Source organism: Ovis aries, chromosome 18, assembly GCF_016772045.2.
Source record: "Ovis aries strain OAR_USU_Benz2616 breed Rambouillet chromosome 18, ARS-UI_Ramb_v3.0, whole genome shotgun sequence".
In the NCBI taxonomy this organism is placed as follows: Eukaryota; Metazoa; Chordata; class Mammalia; order Artiodactyla; family Bovidae; genus Ovis; species Ovis aries.
The window spans coordinates 19247650-19267372 of record NC_056071.1 but is presented as its reverse complement, the minus strand read 5'-3'; the positions used below and the strand labels follow the sequence as shown (position 1 = coordinate 19267372).

Genomic DNA, 19723 nt, shown 5'->3' with positions numbered 1-19723 from the left:
CATTACTCTGCCAACAAAGGTCTGTATAGTCAAGGCTATGCTCTTCCCAGTGGTCATGTGTAGTGGTGACAGCTGGACTATAATGAAATCAGAATGCCGAAGAACTGATGCCTTCAAACTGTGGTGCTAGAGAAAACTCCTGAAAGGTCCATGGACAGCAAGGAGATCAAACCAGTGAATGTTAAGGGAAATCAACCCTAAATATTCATTGGAAGGACTGATGCTGAAGATGAAGCTCTGGTATTTTGATCATCTGATGCAAACAGCTGACTCATTGGAGAAGTCCCTGAGGCAGGGAAAGATTGAGGGTAGAAGGAGAAGAGAGCATCAGAGGATGAGATGGCTGGATGGCATCACCGATGCAATGGACATGAACTGGGGCAAACTTCAGGAGATGGTGAGGGACAGGAAACCTGACATGCCGCAATCCATGGAGTTGCAAAGAGTCAGGCATGACTGGGTGACTGGACAACAACAAGGAACCATGTGACTTGGACAGGGAAAGACAAAGATTCCTGGGAGCAGCTGGGTGACTCACCATTTGGTGATTCCCTGAAACATGGAAGGCACTCTCAGGATGGCTCAGAGGCAACAATTAGGTACTTGTAAATCAATCCAGACTGAAAGGGAATGAAGTGAAAGAGACAGGGAAGATAGGCTGAAGAATCTGTCTTACAATCCTATAGGGGAGACAGTGGCCAGGGGTGGTGGACTGTGATTTGTTTGAACCAATATGTGCCTGATATGGTACACCGAAGTTGTCTTGCTCGGGGTGGATGCCCTTGCGGCCTTGTCCATTCCATGACCTCCCCCTGCCCCCAACCCATTATCCTTTCACAGAAGCCTTCCAGTGACAGGTGCCCTAGTGGCTTTTAAGTGCCTGACCTGTGCCCGCACAATATTGATTGGCCTAGTTAGTCCTCAGTTGGAAAGTAGTAAACAAGAGAGACCCTCACTCCTTTGGGTGGCAGCTATGGGACAGATTGAGCAGTGGGGCCTTTGGAACACATCAGAGGGTAAACCTGGCCAGAGTTCCTCAGCTGCTTCCACAGTCACTTGCCTGTTCATAGAGGGTCCCTACGAGAAAGGAGAGGCAAGGAGGTGGGGAAGAGACTGCAAGTCCTTGTACAGGCTACCAAAATGTTGTGGTCCATGCATGGGTTGGAAAAGAATTTCCAGACATGAGGCAGATTGAACGGAGAATAAAGTTGATTAGAGTGGGAGATGCTGTTAGAACAGTGGACTGGTTCAAGGGAGAGCTAAACCTTTTCACAGGCTAGCTGCCAATTTGTACAGCCTCAAGATGCAGAAAATTCCTACTGGAATGGTGGCATTAGGTGACTGGTTAAGATGCTATAGGGTGGGTATTTTACCTAATGTGGGATCAGGCAATCGGCTGGTTTGGATCCAGAGGCATGGCAAGGGTTGCTATGGTGCCTGGTCAGTTCCAGAGATTTTTATCCTGTGACTTTGGTACAGAGCTCCACACCTGTGACCCTGGTATAGGGCTCCACAGTAATTATCAATATGTATGGTCCTATTACCATTTTCTTAATTGTTTTGGATTTATTTTTTATAGGTCTTTCCCTTTTCTTGTGTTTCCTGCTTAGAGATGTTCCTTTAGCATTTATTGTAAAGCTGGTTTGGTGGTGCTGAATTTGCTGAACTTTTGTTTGTCTCTAAAGCTTTTGATTTCTCTGTCAAATCTGAATGAGAGTTTTTCTGGGTAGAGTATTCTTGGTTGTAGTCTCTTCCCTTTCATCATTTTGAATATATCATGCCATACCTTTCTCTCTCTCTCTCTCTCCCTTTTTTTTTGCCTTTCATATTTTCTTTGTATTTCTCTTCAATAGTTGCTTGATCCAACATCTTTCTGTCTGCTCTATACAATGAAAATACAAACTAAATGAGAATAGAAAAAATAAATAAAGCACTAAATTGTACGAATTACAAGTCTGTTCCAAAATATATTTACATTAATAAAATACACATTTCAGTAAGAGATCTACAGTGAATGACTCTGCATCCTGCGAAGCTTCATAACACCTAGGCAGGGCTGACATTCGTGGGAGAAGCTAAGAGACTTCACACCAATCGCAGTTTGTGGAGGTTTCTGATGGCCAATCTGCGAACTACACTGAGCATGTCATGAGCATCACCTGCAGGGACTGACTGGGGGGAGGAGAAGCAGCTCTTACCTCGACGCTGAGTTCATTCTCATCAACAGCCTATTCAGTACAGTTTCAAAAAAGTAAACATGTTAAGGTAAGCAGACAACTGTTTAGAACCCCAGACACATTTTCTGGCTGTGTTTATGCAGAACTCTCCAGCTACAATGGGTGGTTGTGAAGAGGTTCTTCCTCACGACAACATGGTCACAGGACTCGGATGACCCAGCGGGACTGAGGGGAGCCGAGGACTGGGATACAAGTCCAGTTTTGCTTTGAGACACTCTTCTCATGCACAGTCCATGGCCCTGCAGTCCTCTCCTCCTACCATCTGGCATGGCACTCCATGTAGTCTTCAGCTTTATTCCAGAAGTCCTCCTTGTCCCACAAATTATGTTCTACAACTTCGATATTCAATAGATCATCAAAATTCAACAGATCAATAAACAAAGAGTTTAATCCCCAAACAACATGGTTCAGTGTCCTCGTAGGGGCCCAGCCAGTGCCGTCAACTGGATGTTCTCTCAGTAAACTGAGACATATCTCTCCTGTCTCTGTATGTTGGGGTGCCAGATCCAGGTCAAGCATTTCACCTTGGGGGGCACCATATTGTATGCATTGGGGACTTCAGTTTCTAACTGAAATTTTCCACCCTGGTAGTAACCCTTCTCTGGGGTGACAGTTAGCTGAAAGCAATGAAGCTTTTTGGATCAGGAAAATGCACTTTATACATACAAGGCAAATTAGCTTCAAGTTCTGCAACCTCTTTAACAAGCAGCCTGTCTCTCACAGACACCTGCTGAGCGGAGTCAGTGGCTGTGGCTGACTCTTCAGCTTGCTTGCCAGCATCGACATTACTACTACCTTTGTCCTGGGCACCCCAAGACAGGCAAGGCAAACCCAGTGCCCAACACTATGCCCAGCTGGCCACAGGCAGCAAGCCATGGCCCCTCACAGCCACACCAGCTCTGGCCATGCCACTCCCTTCTTGCTTGTAGAGTTTCTGTTGAGGAATCAGCTGATAAGCTTATGGCAATTCCCTTGTATTTTATTTGTCATTTTCCCCTTGTTGCTTTTAATATTTTATCTTTGTCTTTAATTTTCATGTTTGGTTGCTATGTGTCTTGATGTGTTCCTCCTTGGGTTTATCCTGCCCAGAACTCTCTGTGCTTCCTGGACTTGGTTGACTATTTCCTTTCCCATGATAGGGAAGTTTTCAGCTATTATCTCTTCAAATATTTTCTCAAGTCCTTTCTCTCTTCTTCTCTGAGACTCCCATAATGTGAATGTTGGTGCATTTAATGTTATGCCAGAGGTCTCTTAGGGTGGCTTTATTATTTTTTTCATTCTTTTTTCTATATTCTGTTTTGTAGCAGTGATTTCCACCATTCTGTCTTCCAGGTCACTTAACCATTACTCTGCTTCAGTTATTCTGCTATTGATACCTTCTAGTGTAATGTTTGGAGAAGGCAATGGCAACCCACTCCATTTGCCTGGAAAATCCCCTGGGTGGAGGAGCCTGGTAGGCTGCAGTCCATGGGGTCGCTAAGAGTCAGCCATAACTGAGCGACTTCACTTTCACTTTTCACTTTCATGCATTGGAGAAGGAAATGGCAACCCACTCCAGTGTTCTTGCCTGGAGAATCCCAGGGACGGGGGAGCCTGGTGGGCTGCCGTCTATGGGGTCGCTCTGAGTTGGACACGACTGAAGTGACTTAGCAGTAGCAGCAGCAACAGTGTAATGTTCATCTCGGTTTGTTTGTTCTTTAGTTCCTCCAGGTCTTTGGCAAACATGTCTTGCATCTTCTCCATTGGTTTTCTGAGATCCTGGATCCTCTTCACTATCATTATTCTGAATTCTTTTTCTGGAAGGCTGCCTATCTCTACTTCATTTAGGTGTTTTTCTGGGGTTTTATCTTGTCCTTTCGTCTAGGACATAACCCTCTGCTTTTTCATTCTGATTGACTTCCTGTGATGTGGTTTTCATCCCAGCTGCTGTGGAATTAGTGTTCTTCTTGCTTCTTCTGTCTGCCCTCTGGTGGATGAGGCTAAGAGGATTGAGTAAGCTTCCTGATGGGAGGGACTGGTGGTGGGAAAAACTGGGTCTTCTTCTGGTGGGCAGGGCCATGCTTAGCAAAACTTCGATCCACATATTTGTTGATGGGTGGGGTTGTGCTCTCCCTGTTAGTTGTTTGGTCTGAGGCAAGCCAGCCCTTGGGTCTGTGAGCCCTATGTTAGGTTAATGGTGACCTCCAAGAGGGCTTATGCCAGCACCTTCAAGGACTCCTGCTCCCATGCCCCTGTCCCCATGGCAAGCCACTGCCAAACCACACCTCCACAGGAGACCCTCCAACACTAAGGGGAGGTCTGGTTCAGTCTCTCGTGGTGTCACCGCTCCTTTCCCCTGGGTCATGGTGCATGCAAGGTTTTGTTAGTGACCTCCAAAACCTCCTTTGTTTCCTCTAGTCCTTGGCCATCCTATAATCAAATCCTGCTGGCCTTCAAAGTCAAATTCCCTGGGGATTCCCAGTCCCTTTTTCAGATCCCCAGGCTGGGAACCCTGACATGAGACTCAGAACCTTCACAACAGTGGGAGAACTGCTTTAGTATTAGTGTTCTTCAGTTTGTGGGTCGCCCACCCAGCAGGTATGGGGTGTGATTTTATCATGACTGTGCCCCTTCTACCATATCACTGCAGCTTCTTCCTTGTCTTTGGATGTGGGATATCCTTTTCTGGTGGGTTCTAACATCCTTCTGTTGATGGTTGTTCCACAGCTAGTTGCAATTTTCATGCTGTCACAGGAGGAGATGAGCATACATCCTTCCACTCCGTCATCTTGAATCACCCAGCCTGTATCTTACTACTTTTTATATCATATATCCTAGAGATATTTACTTATCCTCGTTGGAAAAGATTCCCTCTTGCACTATGCCATGATTTATTAACTTGCATCCTAAAGATGAACACCTGGGTTATTTCCAATATTTCCTGTCTTATTTTCAAGTGAGATCTAGAGTGGGAGTTTCATTCATGCCAGGCTGCTCTAATCAGGACAAGGAAAATGGCAAGAGGTGGTCAGTACACAGGAGATAAGAAAACCAAGGATAATCAGAAAAGAGCAAAAAACCCAGAAAATTTAGAGAAAATGAGAGAATCCAAAAAAAAAAAAAAAAAAAAGAGGCAAAACAGGATATGGGCAACCACACAAAACAGGAAGGAGACAGAACAGAAGGAGAAAAGGAAACAAAAAGAGAGGGTGAGATGAATGGGGAGGGATGTGAGTAGGGAGAGAGAAGAGACAGGAAGAGGACATCGGAGCTTGGTAAATATGCTTCCGGTAATCAGAGAGGATCAGAAGTCCCCAGGCTAATCCTCAATCCCTACAGAAACCTGGCGGGCCCAGTACACCAGGCCAGCCACGTATATCAGCGGGTTGAGGGCTATCAGAATGGCCACAGCCAGTTCCTCATCCCAGGTGCAAATGTAATAGGTGAGCCCATCGATGCAGTCCATGTAATTGGATCGCTGGGGCTGCCCGCCAAACTTCTCATTGAACTGGTAGAGCAGCCAGAGGACCAGAGCGCTGACATACAGCAGGACGGAGAGCAGGGTCAGCGGAAACCGGAAAATGGGGAAGGTCACAGGCAGCCTGTATTCCCATCCAATCAGGTTCCCCAGAATGGTCAGGGCTGCTGGGAAGAAGCAGATGGAGTGCACGGCCACGCACCACTCCAGGGCCGGCTGGTGCAGGTACAGGGAGGTGTGGCTAAGGAAGGTGAAGATGAGACAGGCCACGAAGGTCTGCAGCACTTTCAGCAGGCCTGGTATGGTGTGCACATAGCAGGGGATCTCACTGAGCTCATAGTACTGCCACAAGCAGGCCACTTCCGTGGCATAAAGTACAGAAGCAACACAGGAGAAGGCAGTGGCCTTGATGGCTCAGTCCCGGTAAGGCCATAAGGCAGGAAATGGACATGAGTGGTGGCATAGATGATGAAGGCCAAGAGGCAGAGGAGGGCAGCGTAGCAGGCGTAGATGACGGGTAAGTTGTACCAGAAGAAAGGAAAGCGGGACTGGAGCTTACACAGCTCTACGATGGAGATGATGAGGTCATGGCGAGACAGAAGCACCAGATGGACATGGACCAGTTACCTACGGCCCCCTCAGGATGCCCATGTCAACCACAAGGGAGAAGGCCATGCAGGTGCAGAAGAGCTGCCGCAGGCGGAGGAGGCAGCACATGACGCCCAAGGCACCTTGTCTCGAGAAGTCACTGTGAAGAACATGGTGTTGTGACAGTCAAGCAGGTCACAGTCACCAACACGGCAGTTGTCTTCCCTGAGGACCCATCAGAGAAAGATCCGGCTCTGGAGGTGAATTAAGTCAGATTCCTGGAAAAGGCTCAGAGTCCTGTGATGGCTGAGGCCCGGGATCTGTGGAGTTAGAACCAGTGGCTCAGACACCTGGGATAACAGAACAACTGCTCCAGAATTATATTCCCCACCCATCACCCTTGACATTGTCAGGAGGCCTGTGTTATCCCAAAGCTTCTACTGGGTTAGGTCTGACCTCAAACCATTAACGTTTTGGACCTCTTGTGCTATGTGAAATTATCTATGGGGACCCAAGGCAAAACGGTCCTTATATTCAATCTGAAAATTTCAAGCCTCTCCAAATTGAAAAAGATATTTTTATGTTATTTGGTAAGCAAATTTGATCAAAATACACATGAGACAATTTATGGTCATTATTTACATCACTTACTGTTAATGTTCCAGACTGCAGTTGCTGAGACTCTAATGTGCTTCATTAGAAGGTGCTTTCAGACTCTGGGGTGATGCTATGTTCTATAGAGAACTATCTGGTCATCTGTCTGAAGCTGAAAAATTATGAGCTCTAGAGCATACTTGACCCCAAAGATAAAGGATTGTGGATTCTACTGCTACTCCCATGTATTGATGAGGGTTAGCTGAGAGACTCAGGTGCCTTCCCCAAGGTCAAAGGTTAGGAGTGAGAACCCAGATAAAAACACCAAAGCCATAGTTTGGGCACTTTGCTCTACAGCCCACACGTCATCAGGGCCGTGGGTGGGAGCCCAGGACCAAAGCTCGGGGCTCTGAGACCCGACACACCTTCAGGGCCATGGCCTCCTTCCACAGCAACTTGGAGACACACGTGCCCTGGACCTGTCCTCCCTACAGCCATCACTTGAAGGAGCTGCCATCTGAGGGGACACAGCCTCACCTGGAGGAGGGCAGCTTCAGAAGTGAACAGGGTGGAGCCATGGGGTGAGAGCAAGACCGTGGGGACAAGATGATGCGGGAAGTAGGGACTGTTCTGAATCCCCTCTCCTAATTTCCCCATCACATGTGACCCTTGCCCACTGGGGAGGGGAGACTTCAACCCAGCATGACTCCAGGGTGGGGCCTCATGGAGGAAACACAGAATAAATTAACATAATGTTTGGCTCTTAAGGTCCAAAGCTGCCATCCAGACGGGAGTCTAGAAAGATTTAGGAGTAGTCCTACCTGTGAGGATTCTCCTGGACTGGGAGACTGGTTAGCAACTTCCAAGCTGGGAAGAAGGGATTAGAAGTGAACAAGGATGCTGTGTCTGAGGCTGATGTATAGTCTTTCAGGGCATCCCAGGGAGGGGGTAGGGATGGACAGATGATTGGTCCCCTTTTAAGGGCAGGAGCTGAAAAAGGAGACCCCCGCAGGAACCCTGAGAAGTGACAGCCCTGAGGATTCATCCGGGACAGGGGTGGGTGGGGGGTCAGAGTGGAGATGACTTGGGGGATCCCAGGGTCCCAGTGGCCCTGAGGCAGCCCAGTAGGGGTCTTCTGACCCAGAAGGGATGCAGGCATGGAGCCAACCTCCCCATGGAGGAGGGGCCTGGACTGGAACTGAGACAGGAGAACAGGGGCCTGAAGGGGTTTCAGGGCTGTGACAGGGACACATGGCCAGAGTGGCAGGGACCCTGGAGACCATGGAATTGCCCAGGTCACCTGCCCAAGACAGTCCCACCAGCCAGGGCTGCAGTCCTGCTCACACAGGGGCTCCTCCAGGGTCCAGTGTGAGGGGAGTGAGGCCCCTCCCAGCCCACCCCCTCCTCAGGGACAGCTGCCCTGTTCCCAAGGGACTATTTGCTGAGAGGCCCCCAGGGTGGAAGGGCCAGCACCCTGAGCCCCAGCCAGCTTCCTGCCATCAGGGGATTATTATATCACCTTTGCTGATAATAAACCCTGGGACAAGCTCAGGCTGAAAGAGAAACACAGAGCAAACCTGAGACCCTCCCTGGACGCACAAAGCTCCTTGAGCCCCAACTGGCAGTGGAGCCCTGGAGCCTGCGGGCCTCCCAGTGGGCACTGCCAGGGTGGGGAGGGGCACTGGGGTGAGGGAGGCAGGGGTGTCATGCTGCCTACCCCCAACTTGATCCCCACCTAATTCCACGTACAGTTCCACCTAAGACTACAAAAAATCTTTGGCTCCTTTTAATGCTACAAAGGGAGGGGTGGAGAAGCAGAGGTGTGGGATTCCAGCTGGGTGACCCTGGGTAAGGCCTGTGACCTCCCTGGGCCTTAGTTTCCCACCCTTGAAAAGTAGGAAGTTTACTTGAGTCTCCCCAGCAACCCCTCCTCCAGTAAAGCATCTGCCTACAATGTGGGAGACCTGGGTTCAATCCCTGGGTTCAATCCCTGTGTTGGGAAGATCTCCTGGAGAAGGAACTGGCAACTCACTTCAGTACTCTTGCCTGGAAAATCCCATGGATGGAGGAACCTGGTGGGCTACAGTCCATGGGGTGGCAAAGAGTCGGACACGACTGGGCGACTTCACTTTCACTTCTTTCACTTTCCCCAGCAACCCGTCCTCCACTGTAATCTGTGAGTGTGGACATGGTGCCCCCATCAGAACACAGCCTAGATGTGGCTGAGCCCTGCCTGCCCAGCAGCCAGGTGTGTGGACTGGAAGACAGTGAGCCAGAAAGGTCATGGCCCGGACAAAGGAAGGAGAAGGAAGTGAGATGGACACTCGGTTACAGGGAGACGTGGGGCCTGGAGGAGATACTTTAGAGGTGGAAGATACTGGGGGAGTTACTCATTAGCGCCTCAGTCTCCCCATCTTTGCAATGGAATTAATCCCAGCTTTCTGTCAATTAATGAATAAAAGCATGTGAAGGACCCATCAGAGGGTCTGGAACATGGCACACCCAATCCATGCCTGCTACCTGTCCCCCTCCCCCTCACAGAGGACCCAGAAGGCCCTGGCCCCACTCTGGACATCAGCACATGCAAGCTTGATTTGTTGCAGATCAGGGGCTGCAAACCAGTTTGTACTGCAGGTGGTCCAGGGATGTGCTTGGTGTTTCGTCACAGTGTTTTCAGGAAGAGATGGTGTAGAATCAGTACTATTTCTTCCCTAAGTGTTGGTGGCTGCAGTGGTTTAATTTCACATGAAAATCCAGATTCCCAGCTGCTTTTGAAGCCTCAGAAGATTTGGAGTCAGTGGGCTGTGTGCCCTCAGGATGGGGGGAAAGTGAATGGAGCTGAGCAGCTGCGATGTCCTTTATGTTATTTTTCATTTTCATCTTTGTGTAATTTTCTATATTTTCTTATTCTCAAGTATAATTGACATAAAGCAGGACTATGAGTGTCTCACATGTGCTCAGGTTCCCCACCTTGGTACGGCCAGGCTTCTTGCTTCCTCACAGGAGTGTCCACCCCTCTATCCAGGGAGCATCCGTGTCCTCAACTGCATGTACAGCCTTCAACAAATTTCACATGCTCTGATGTCATATGTAGATGTGTGTGTACATACATGTACATATGCATGTAGTGAGTACCTGTATCTTTTTTTCCTGTTTTATAAACACAAGACCATATCATCACACAGCATCTTGCTTTTCCACCACCCCAGACAGGTGCAGCTGATCCTCTCCAGGGGCCCTAGTCCTCTCCATCCCTTTACTTATTTCCTTCCCTCCCAGCTCCTGTGAGTGTTTGGACTGACCATCCTTCTCTAGATCGGTGGACCCTCCCCTGTGAGTTTCAGGCACTGGGGGACACAGGGGGTCCTGGATGCATGTGGCCATCATGCTCTGGAGCAGGAGGTCAGGATGCTTTCTTGGAAAACTTATTAAAAATATGACATAGAGTATACTTTTTATTTTTAAAATTTCATCTTGGCTTCCTAGGGCCACTGCAGCAAATTATGACAAGCCTGGTGGCTTAAAACAACAGAAATATGTTCTCTCACAGTTCTAGGCATCGTAACTCTGAAATCAAGGTGTCAGCGGGGTAGTGCTGTCTCTGATGCCCAGGGGAGGGTCCTCCTGGGACCCTCTTTTAGCTTCTGGAGGCCCTTTAGCTTTTGGCTGTGTTATCAAATGCAGGCTTGGCTGCTCATCTCTCAAGAAGCCAAATACTGAGAGATGAGTGCTGGGCTCTGTATGGGATAAGGTGCCACTCCTCTGCTGTGAACACAATCATCACCCACGCCCTGTGCGTCAGCCCATGTCGGATGGTGGGTTGAAAAAAATACTAATGAACCATTTTTTGTGGAAGAGCTCGATATGGAAGAATGGCATTTTTCCAGTTTAGTAGGTGCTAGGTGGAAAATGGAGCATAAAATTAAGCAATGGCTGTCCAAAAGGCAATCCTAGTAGGGATACCCCAGCGGGTCAGCTGGTAAAGAATCACCGGCCAATGCAGGAGACCCGGGTTTGACCCTTGGGTCAGAAAGATCCCCTGGAGAAGGGAATGGCAACCCACTCCATTATTCTTGCCTGGGAAATCCCATGGACAGGCTACAGTCCACAGGTGGGCTGCAGTCCGCAGGTGGGCTGCAGTCCACAGGTGGGCTACAGTCCACGGGGTTGCAAAGAGCTGGAAATGACTGAGCAGGCAAGCACGCAGGGCTGTCCTACTGCACTTAGACCTCCTGCAGGGAACTGTCCCAGTGAAAATCTACTCCCCCCTCCCCCACCGTCCCGGCCCTGTAGGGAACACACTCTGGGCAAACTGAGTATCCTGTCGGGTCTTAAAGAGAGAGACTACTTCAAACCTCCTTTCTTCCTCATGCTGTGGGGGCGCTGAGGCTCTCCCCCTCTCCCCCGACCCCACAGTCCGCACCCCCCCCCGCCGTTCCTGCCCCCTCCTTCCAGAGACTGGGGGGAGGGAGGCTGAAGGCTCCAGGCTCCCCCTGCCTGAGGCATCAGGATAAGAACCGCAGGATTTGGGCTCTTCCTCATCTTCCCCATCTCAGTCAATGGCACTGCCTTCCTGAATGCTCTTCACAAAATACTTCGAATCCACCCACTCCTCTTCATCTCTAGAGCCACCTGGTCCAGATCCATCCATCCCCTCACCTGCTCTACTTGCTTCCTCTATTTCCATCCTTTACCTCAAAGATGAATTTGAAATAAAGTCAAACTAAGATATTTCGAAGGCTTCTCTTTGTTCCCTTAGGATGGAACACAGACTCTAAAACGTCACTTCCAAAGGCCTGCGAGTCCGGACTCCTTTCTACTTTTCCTGCCTTATTGCCTCCCTCCCTTCAGGCACTGAGATCGTCCTCCAGTTCCTCTTGGTCATCTCAGGGCCTTTCCCCTGACATGTCTACACATCCCCTAACCCTGTGCCCAGTCACTCCAAACCTCAGTTTGCTCATCCAGAAAATGGAGATAATAGCCTTCAGCAGCAACAGTCTGACAAGGTGACTCATTTCCCCTATTTCATTTTATCTTCAGGGATATTATTGTTGTCATCCCCATTTAACAGATGATGAGACTGAGGCTCAGAGACTACATTAGATCATTTTACTCAAGGTCATATACTTACTCCCTGACAGAGCCTGGATTTGAATAAACGTCTGTCTCCCTGCAAAACTCACCAGGTAATAGAACCTCAGGAAATGCTGACATTTACTGAATGCTGACCCCCTTCTCTTGGGTCCAAGAATCATCTCCTGCCTCCTTTGGGTCTTGATCTGGCTGCAATGCCCTCAACTTGTCTAGACTTCCTGTTAACAAACCAGCCAAAAAATGCCAGAGAGTGTGGAGACTTAGAGAGATGCTGACTGGACCCTCACTGGATTCTCCTCAGCTCACTGGCCTCCCTACAGGAACCTTTAGACAGGAGCCAGACACACAGACAAGGGCCACATGGATTGGCCATCTGCACTGGCCCCCAAGGCAGATAGCCAGGTCTCTGAGAGCCCAGGAGGGAGTGGCCCACTTCTCTCTACTCATCGGAGGATTGAGGAAGGTCGACTCTGTGATTTTTTCCAAGAAGCTGGTCCAGAGCGATGGAATGGAAACATCTGTGCCCTGGGCTCTGTTCTGGATGCAGCTCAGGACACAGTCTGGTGGAGGTGAGGGGGTGGGGGGAGTGGCTGGGAGGGGGGTACGCCAGCTGGAGTCACCCTGCCTGGAGGAGGCTCTGGCCAGCTGAGGAGGGAGCCTCTGGCCACTGCCCCTGGAGACAGGGAGCCCAGGCCAAGCAGGGAGCAAGGGAAGGGCCTGAGGCTTGGGCGCCAGGGGTCTTCTCCATCAACTGTGTGTACTAATGGGCTGGGGCACCAGATCCCTGCATCCAAGGTGCCTCCCTTCCCTCTGCCTTTGGAGACAGGTCTGTGAGGGCATCTCTCAGCTTCTCCCCCAGGCTTTCTCCTTGGGAATCAGACCCACATGAGACTGCAGAACTATGGTGTACTCTGGGTCTGCCTCTCTCTTCACTCTGGGCGTCTGCTTCATCTTCCCCTGCTTATGGCCAGCCCCTTTATACACTCTGCAGAAAGGACTTTGCATTCCCTAAAGGAACCAGCTCCCCAAACAGGGGAAGACCACTTGGGCTGCTGATTCGGACTCTGAAGAAGTGAATAGTCAAGGATGTGCAGGAATAAGGGAGTCTGGGAAACCTCAGACTATGGGTCCACCTGGAAGCAGTTTGTATTTTTGACAAGAATCACTGGAGAGTTGGACCCCTGGGAAGTGACTGAGGAAACTCAGGTTGTGAGAGAGAAACATGGTCCCCACCAAGCAGAGGTCGTGGGGAAGGAGGGTCTGTGTAATCAGGGAGGATGTGACCAATCAACAGGGCCCAGCAGCCAAGAGGGAACAAGCAGAGAGGGTGGCCAGAGGGGAGGGAGCCGGTGCCATCTCCACCTCTGAGTCTCCAGGACTGGCAAGTCCAGGCGCCCCGGGAGAGGGGGGCTGGGAGGGACCAGGGTCTCTGGCACCCCTCCCCCCCAGCAGATGAGGAAACTGACTTAGCAGCAGTGAGTGCCCTCCTCAGGGGGACGGGGCAGGTTTGTGCAGAACGAGGGTGGACGGGGCAGAATCCCAGCCTGGAGGATGCTGCTGCCACACTTGTCACAAGCAGCGTGCGATTGTGGACAGACTGCCAGCCTGGGGACAAGGCACCTGGGTCCTGACTCTGACTCTGCCACACACAGGGTGACTCTGGACAACTCCTGCCCTCCCTGGGGTCCAGCTGCACCTCCCCTATGATGAGAGGGTTGAACTAAGTAGAGGACCTTCACACTCTCTTTTGAGATCCACAGTGAGGGGACTGGACCTTGTCTTGGATTTGTGAGAAATGACCCTTAACCTCCCAACAGGAGGGATGGTGTAGCCACCCTCATGAACCAGGAGGTTTGGACAGTGAGCCCCTCAGGTGAGCCAACCCTGGGCAATTTTTGTACTAAAGCACAGAAGCATCACCATCTTCCTGCGAAGTGAGCTCCCAGGGTTGTGTTCTAGATTATTCAGAAAAATAGTAGAATATGAGATTCTTCCATCCAGATTTGTGGAGGTCAATGCATATTTGCTTTTATCAATGAAAAAATTAATCAATAGTTAAGTTAGAAAGAAAAGGAAAATTTTATTCAAAGTAACCTGAGGAGTAAAGCTGCTGAACAGTCTCTCAGGAAGCTCTGAGAACTGTTGAGAACAGTACGTGGGGAGCAGTAGGTATTTGACTTAGAGGAAGGGAGACATGCCACCGAGCACACACCTTGTTACAGGTTACTGCTCTTCCAGGACAACAGCCATCTTGTCTAATGGTTTTAGTGCTTTTCTAAATATGGGATGAGATGGCTGGATGGCATCACCGACTCAATGGACGTGAGTTTGAGTAAACTCTGGGAGTTGGTGATGGACAGGGAGGCCTGGCATGCTGCAGTCCATGGGGTTGCAAAGAGTCGGACATGACTGAACAACTGAACTGAACTGAACTAAATATGGGAAGATGCAAAAATGTGTTATTGAAAATTCCTCTTAAAACATCTATCTGAGGGCTGGTTCTCCCAGTTTTCCCAGAGCACAAAATGCTTCCTCCTGATTTTGGCTTTGAATTCTTTTCAGGGTAGACTGTACGTCAGCGACCGCAGGGGCTAATGGCTTTGTGCTTGTAGAACTGGGTGGTGGGCAACATTCTCTATTACAGTCCCCTCCTTTTCTGTCTTAACTTCAACCAAAGTTTGGGAAACATTTTGGACCAGTCTGTCCTAGGGTGCTAAGAATGTTCATTCCCAGGTCATTGAGGGATTTCTTTGATAAACCACTCAAGTGCTGTTACTCATCTAGTTCTCTTAATAGTGAACAAAAGCATCTGGACCACCTATCTTTCTAGTCTATCAGCTTCCAGAAAATGGTTTCCACTTTCTGCTTCTTCCCATATCTATTGTCACACTATTACAGTCAAGGATCTTATAGAACTATGCTGCTGCTGCTGCTGCTGTTGCTAAGTCGCTTCAGTCGTGTTCAACTCTGTGTGACCCCATAGACGGCAGCCCACTAGGCTCCCCTGTCCCTGGGATTCTCCAGGCAAGAATACTGGAGTGGGTTGCCATTTCCTTCTCCAATGTATGAGAGTGAAATGTGAAAGTGAAGTCGCTCAGTCGTCCCTGACTGTTAGCAACCCCATGGATCAGGTCAATTGTTTCAAGTAGTCTAGGCACCATTATTTTTTAACCATAAGGTTGATAACACATTTGTTAGTGCAAGAAACGAAACTCTTGTAAAATAGGCAGAAAATAGCTAGGGACGCTAATCATGTAATAAGTAAGCAGTGTTATCGTCTAGTTACATGGCTGGGACCAGAGGAATAAAGTGATCTTTATGGCTGAGCAGGTATTTCTGCCGTTGGGGTGGGCTGGTTAATACGGATGCACAATGCACGCTGGAGGGGAGTGCAGTGCAAAGTGCAAGTCACTGTCATGTCCGACTCTTTGCGACCCCATGGACTATATGGTCCATGGAATTCTCCCAGCCAGAATACTGGAGTGAGCAGCCGTTCCGTTCTCCAGGGGTCTTCCCAGCCCAGGGATCAAACCCAGGTCTCCTGCATTGCAGGTGGATTCTTTACCAACTGAGCCACAAGGGAAGTCCCTAGAAAGAAAGTTTTCCCTGACTGGGAATCGAACCCTGGCTGCGGTGGTGAAAGCACTGAATCCCAGCCACTAGACCACCAGGGAGGGAGGAACCCAATTGGGCAGAGAAAAATTTTTATGCTTATACTTTTCTTATCCTAGCCTAAAAATATGAGTCTTACTTCATTGTTTCTTAAGATTTTCCTGCCATGGGAACCTCCCCCTGGGAGCCCTCCACCTCCACCCAACCTGCCACTGGATGAAAATCACACGCTTCATCCCAGCACAGGACTGAGGGGCAGCAGTGGGGGTCCTTCCCCTCCTCTCCCCACCAGCTCTGCTTGCCTGGCTTGCCTGCTGACACTAGATGCTGGGCTCTGAGCCTCTGAGGTCGAGAGCAAGAGAGGAAGAAGGCTTGTGATGCCGTCCAAGCCACCAGTTACTGCAAAGGACTGCTGGTCTCGATGCAGGCGAGCACAGACACACACACACAAACACACACACTGAGCATGCACACAGGCACACAGTTTAAAGAGAGGCATCCAGGTGCTGCCCCCTTTATGGGTTAGGGGGACAGGATGTTGGCACTGGGGTGGGGCCCAACCTCTTGTGGGCCCACCCCCTAGGCCATAGCCCCAGGCTCTGGTCCAGGTACGGGCAGAGAGTCCCAGAAACCTAGGTTTGGCTGAAGATGGAAATTGGCTAGGACACTTCTGAGCCCTAGGCAAATTTGAGAAAATTACAGTGTGTGGATTTTGGTTTTGCGAAGGTGAGGGACAGAGGAGGGCATGAGGGGGTGTTTATTTTCTTTTATCTTTATGTGTATGCTCAGTCACTGTTGTGCCCAACTCTTTGTGGCTCCATGGACTATAGCCTGCCAGGCTCCTCTGTCCATGGGATTTCCCAGGCAAAAATACTGGAGTGGGTTGCCATTTCCTCCTCCAGGGGATCTTCCCAACAAAGGGATCGAACCTGCATCTCTTGCATCTCCTGCATTGGCAGGCAAATTCTTTATCACTGCACCGCCTGGGAACCACCTGGGAAGCTTTTTAATATTGAAATTATAAGGGCTTTGTGAACATAGGCGAAGGAACAAGGCTATTCTCTATGATTGACAGCAGGGACTGATAGGAACTAGAAGCTCCAAGGGATACTTTGAAAATTATATATATTTATAGAGATTATATTATGTCTGAGTCCCAGAGAAACAGGAAGAAGCAGCAGAAAGCAATTGGCACAAGAAGCATGTGTGTGTCCCCTCACGCTCAACTAACGCATTTCCCTTGACTATAAAAGCAGCAATCCCACCACCCCCATCCACCTGCCCAAGAAAATTAGAAAATTCCCTTTTAAGAATAGAGTCCCCCAGTAATTTTTGACCTCCCGACTAGAAAAAAAAAAAGAAAAGAAAAACGAGAACACCCAGGCTAACATCCCTTTAAGGGTGCAGTGGCCATGCTCTTCTCCCTGCAGAGGCAGGACCTGCTGTTTTGATCACTGAGGCAGGAGGGCCACAGACAGGTGTCTGCAAGACCCTGGCTTCTTCGGTAGCTCCTTTTTTAATTCCCTTGACAGTAGTTGGCATGGAAGTCATCTCAACTTCCTCTAAGATGCCATCTAGGCTAGGGATCCCCAATTCTTGGGCCACGGACAGGTACTGGTCTGTGACCTGTTAGGAACTTGGCTGTACAGGAGAAAGTGAGCAACGGGCATGACCTAAACCATCCTTCTGCCCTACCCCAGGGAGAAATGGAAAATTTTTCTTCCAAAAAACTGATCCTGATGCCAAAAATGTTGGGCTCCGTTGTTCTTGGTAGTGTTTTAGTAAGCTAACAAAAATTCTGGAGACAATCTTAAGTGGGGCTGAGCACCAGGTGGGGCCCAGGAGTTCAGGGTCTCTGCTTTAGACTCCCACTCACGGGGAATTATTGACCTCCAGAGATTTATTCCTTAAATAGATGAGAGGCACACTGTACACTCTCCCCTACTGGGAGAAAGTGGGCCCAATGACTAGCTACTTATCCCACCCCCACATACGCACACCAACTAAGGCACCGCCAAGGGGCAGACACACTTTGGCAACAAGGCCCCTCCAGAGGCCGAGGGTGTAAACAGCTGCACAGAGGGCTGTGTGCTGTGGAGTCATGAGAAGGAAGGAAGAAGAGAAGGAAGAGAAGGAAGGATTCTCAGGCCCAGATGCATCAGAAGAAGGAAAATGGGGAGAGGTGGACAGGACACAGACAAGAAAACCAAGGATGACCCAATAAAGGACAAAAAGCAGAAAATGTAGAAAAGATGAGAGAAGCAAGAGAAAGAGGCAAAACAGGACTTGGGCAACCACACTAAGCAGGAAGGAAACAGAGCAGAAGGAGGGAAGGAAACAGAAAAGACGAATGGGGAAGCATGCGAGGAGGGAGAGAGGAGCCACGAAGAGGATGTCAGAGGATTGCAGAACTTGGTAAGAAGATGGAGTCCAGAGCCCCTGGGCAGAGCTCAGTACCTGATGAAAATGAAGTGGATCCAGTATGCCATGTCAGCCACGTGAATCAGCAGGTTGATGGCTGTCAAGATGGCTACAGTCAGTTTTTGGTCCCAGATGCATAGTGTGGAGGGAAGCTCATCGCTGCAGCTCACATCACTGGACCGCTGGGGCTGCCCGCCAAACTCCTCATTGAACTGGTAGAGTGGCCAGAGGACCAGGGCACTGGCGTAAAGGAGGACAGAGAGCATGGTCTGCCCCAACAGGAAATGAGGGAAGAAGGTGTGTAGTCTGCTCTCGAATTTGACCAGCTTCAGCAGCATGGCCACGGCCCCCAGCGTGAAGCAGATGGAGTACACGGCCACACACCACACCAGGGCTGGCTGGTGCTGGTGCAGGGAGGTGTTACTGATGAAGGCGAAGATGATGCAGGCCACCGATGTCTCTAGCAGCTTGAATAGGCCATGAATGGTAGCAAAATAGAAAGTGGTCTCAGGGAATAGCAGCCAGAGAAAGGCCCCTTCCAAGGCATAAAGCACACATGCGATGCAGGAGAAGGCAGCGGCGGCAGCGGCCTGGTCCCGGAAGGGGCCGTGAGGCAAGAACTGGATGTAAGTGATGGCGTACATGATGGAGGCTGAGAGGCAGAAAGCGGTGGCGAGGCAGGCATAGGTGAAGAGAAAGCTCTTCCCAGAAAAGGGGAGACTGGGCTGGTACTCGCCTAATTGGACTATGAAGGTGATGAGGGTGATGACAAAGCAGAAGCACCAGATGAACATGGACCAGTGACTAACAGCCCCCATTCCGGTGCCCAAGCTGGCCACCAGCGAGAAAGCCGCACACGTGGAGAACAGCTGGAGCAGGCGGTAGAAGCATAACCTGACTCTATCAGTGTCCATGTCGGCTACACCACGAGGAGGTCCTGATGGTTGTTCAGGTCACCGTCACTGGTATGGCAGTGATCTTCACTTAGAATCCACTGGAGAAAGATCCAGGTTCCGAGGCAGATTAAATCAGATGACAGAGAAAGGCTCAGGGCCCTGTGATGGCTGAGGCTTAGGATCTGTGGAGTTGGAACCAATGGCCCAGACACTTGGGTAACAGCACAGACGCTCCAGAAGGATTCTCCCCACCCATCACCCTTGATCTTGTCACAAGACTTGTCTCATCTCACAGCTGGGTTGGGTCTGGCCTCAAACCATGAACATGTTTTAATCTCTTTATGCTGTGTGCCATTATCTATAGAGACACAGGGGAGGGTGCCCCTTATCTGCAATCCCAATGCTTCAAGGATCTGAAAAAAAAGATAATGTTTAAAAAAATATCTTTGGGTAGAAAATTTTACTAAAAGAGACATGAGACTATTTGCAGTCTATATTTATTTCACTTAGTATGAATTTCTAAAGTTCTTTTGCACAAACAATAATGTATTTGGTTACAACGTGTTTTCAGACCCCAGTAGGGTGTCATGTAGCGGAGAGCAGATACACCATTTCACCTGTTTGAGGTTGAAAACTTCCAAATTCTGAAGCATATCTGAACCCAAGGTTTTCAGAAAAGGGATTGGGAATTGTCCTGCTGATCCCATTTTACAGATGACAAAGTCCAATCAAGCGCCTTGCTTAAGGTCAAAAAGTGCAGAGTGGGAACCCAGATAAAAATGCTAAAGCTGTGAATTTGAACCCTTGGCTCTTCAGCCTATACA

General features: G+C 49.5%; 1 protein-coding gene and 2 pseudogenes across 2 annotated transcripts; all 3 read right to left on the bottom strand.

Moving 5' to 3' along the window:
• Positions 1–1954: 1954 nt before the first annotated feature.
• On the bottom strand, positions 1955–5004 carry LOC101118820 (NEDD8-conjugating enzyme UBE2F-like; annotated as a pseudogene).
• Positions 1955–19103, bottom strand: LOC105603085 (myeloid-associated differentiation marker-like). Of its 2 annotated transcripts, XM_060401385.1 has the most exons (3): positions 18040–19103; positions 7698–7743; positions 1955–6602 (listed from the first exon to the last, which is right to left on the bottom strand). In XM_060401385.1, exons 1-3 carry the CDS (start codon positions 18915–18917, stop codon positions 6519–6521), a joined length of 1008 nt encoding a protein of 335 aa, XP_060257368.1. In that variant the 5' UTR covers positions 18918–19103; the 3' UTR covers positions 1955–6518. The 2 variants fall into 2 exon arrangements, with proteins under 2 accessions (XP_060257368.1, XP_014957326.4); XM_015101840.4 differs by lacking the exon at positions 7698–7743.
• LOC132658076 (myeloid-associated differentiation marker-like) lies at positions 5536–6411 on the bottom strand (annotated as a pseudogene).
• Positions 19104–19723: the final 620 nt, after the last annotated feature.

What these genes read in the sequence shown, in the direction of transcription:
- LOC105603085 (XM_060401385.1), bottom strand. Translation starts at nt 18,917, where the DNA reads ATGGACACTGATAGAGTCAGGTTATGCTTCTACCGCCTGCTCCAGCTG. An exon ending in ATCCACTTCATTTTCATCAG is followed by an intron (nt 7,744 to 18,039) that starts GTACTGAGCTCT and finishes CCTTCTTCCCAG; the next exon opens with CTTGGAAGTTGCTAACCAGT. An exon ending in GTCCAGGAGAATCCTCACAG is followed by an intron (nt 6,603 to 7,697) that starts GTAGGACTACTC and finishes CTAACTCCACAG; the next exon opens with ATCCCGGGCCTCAGCCATCA.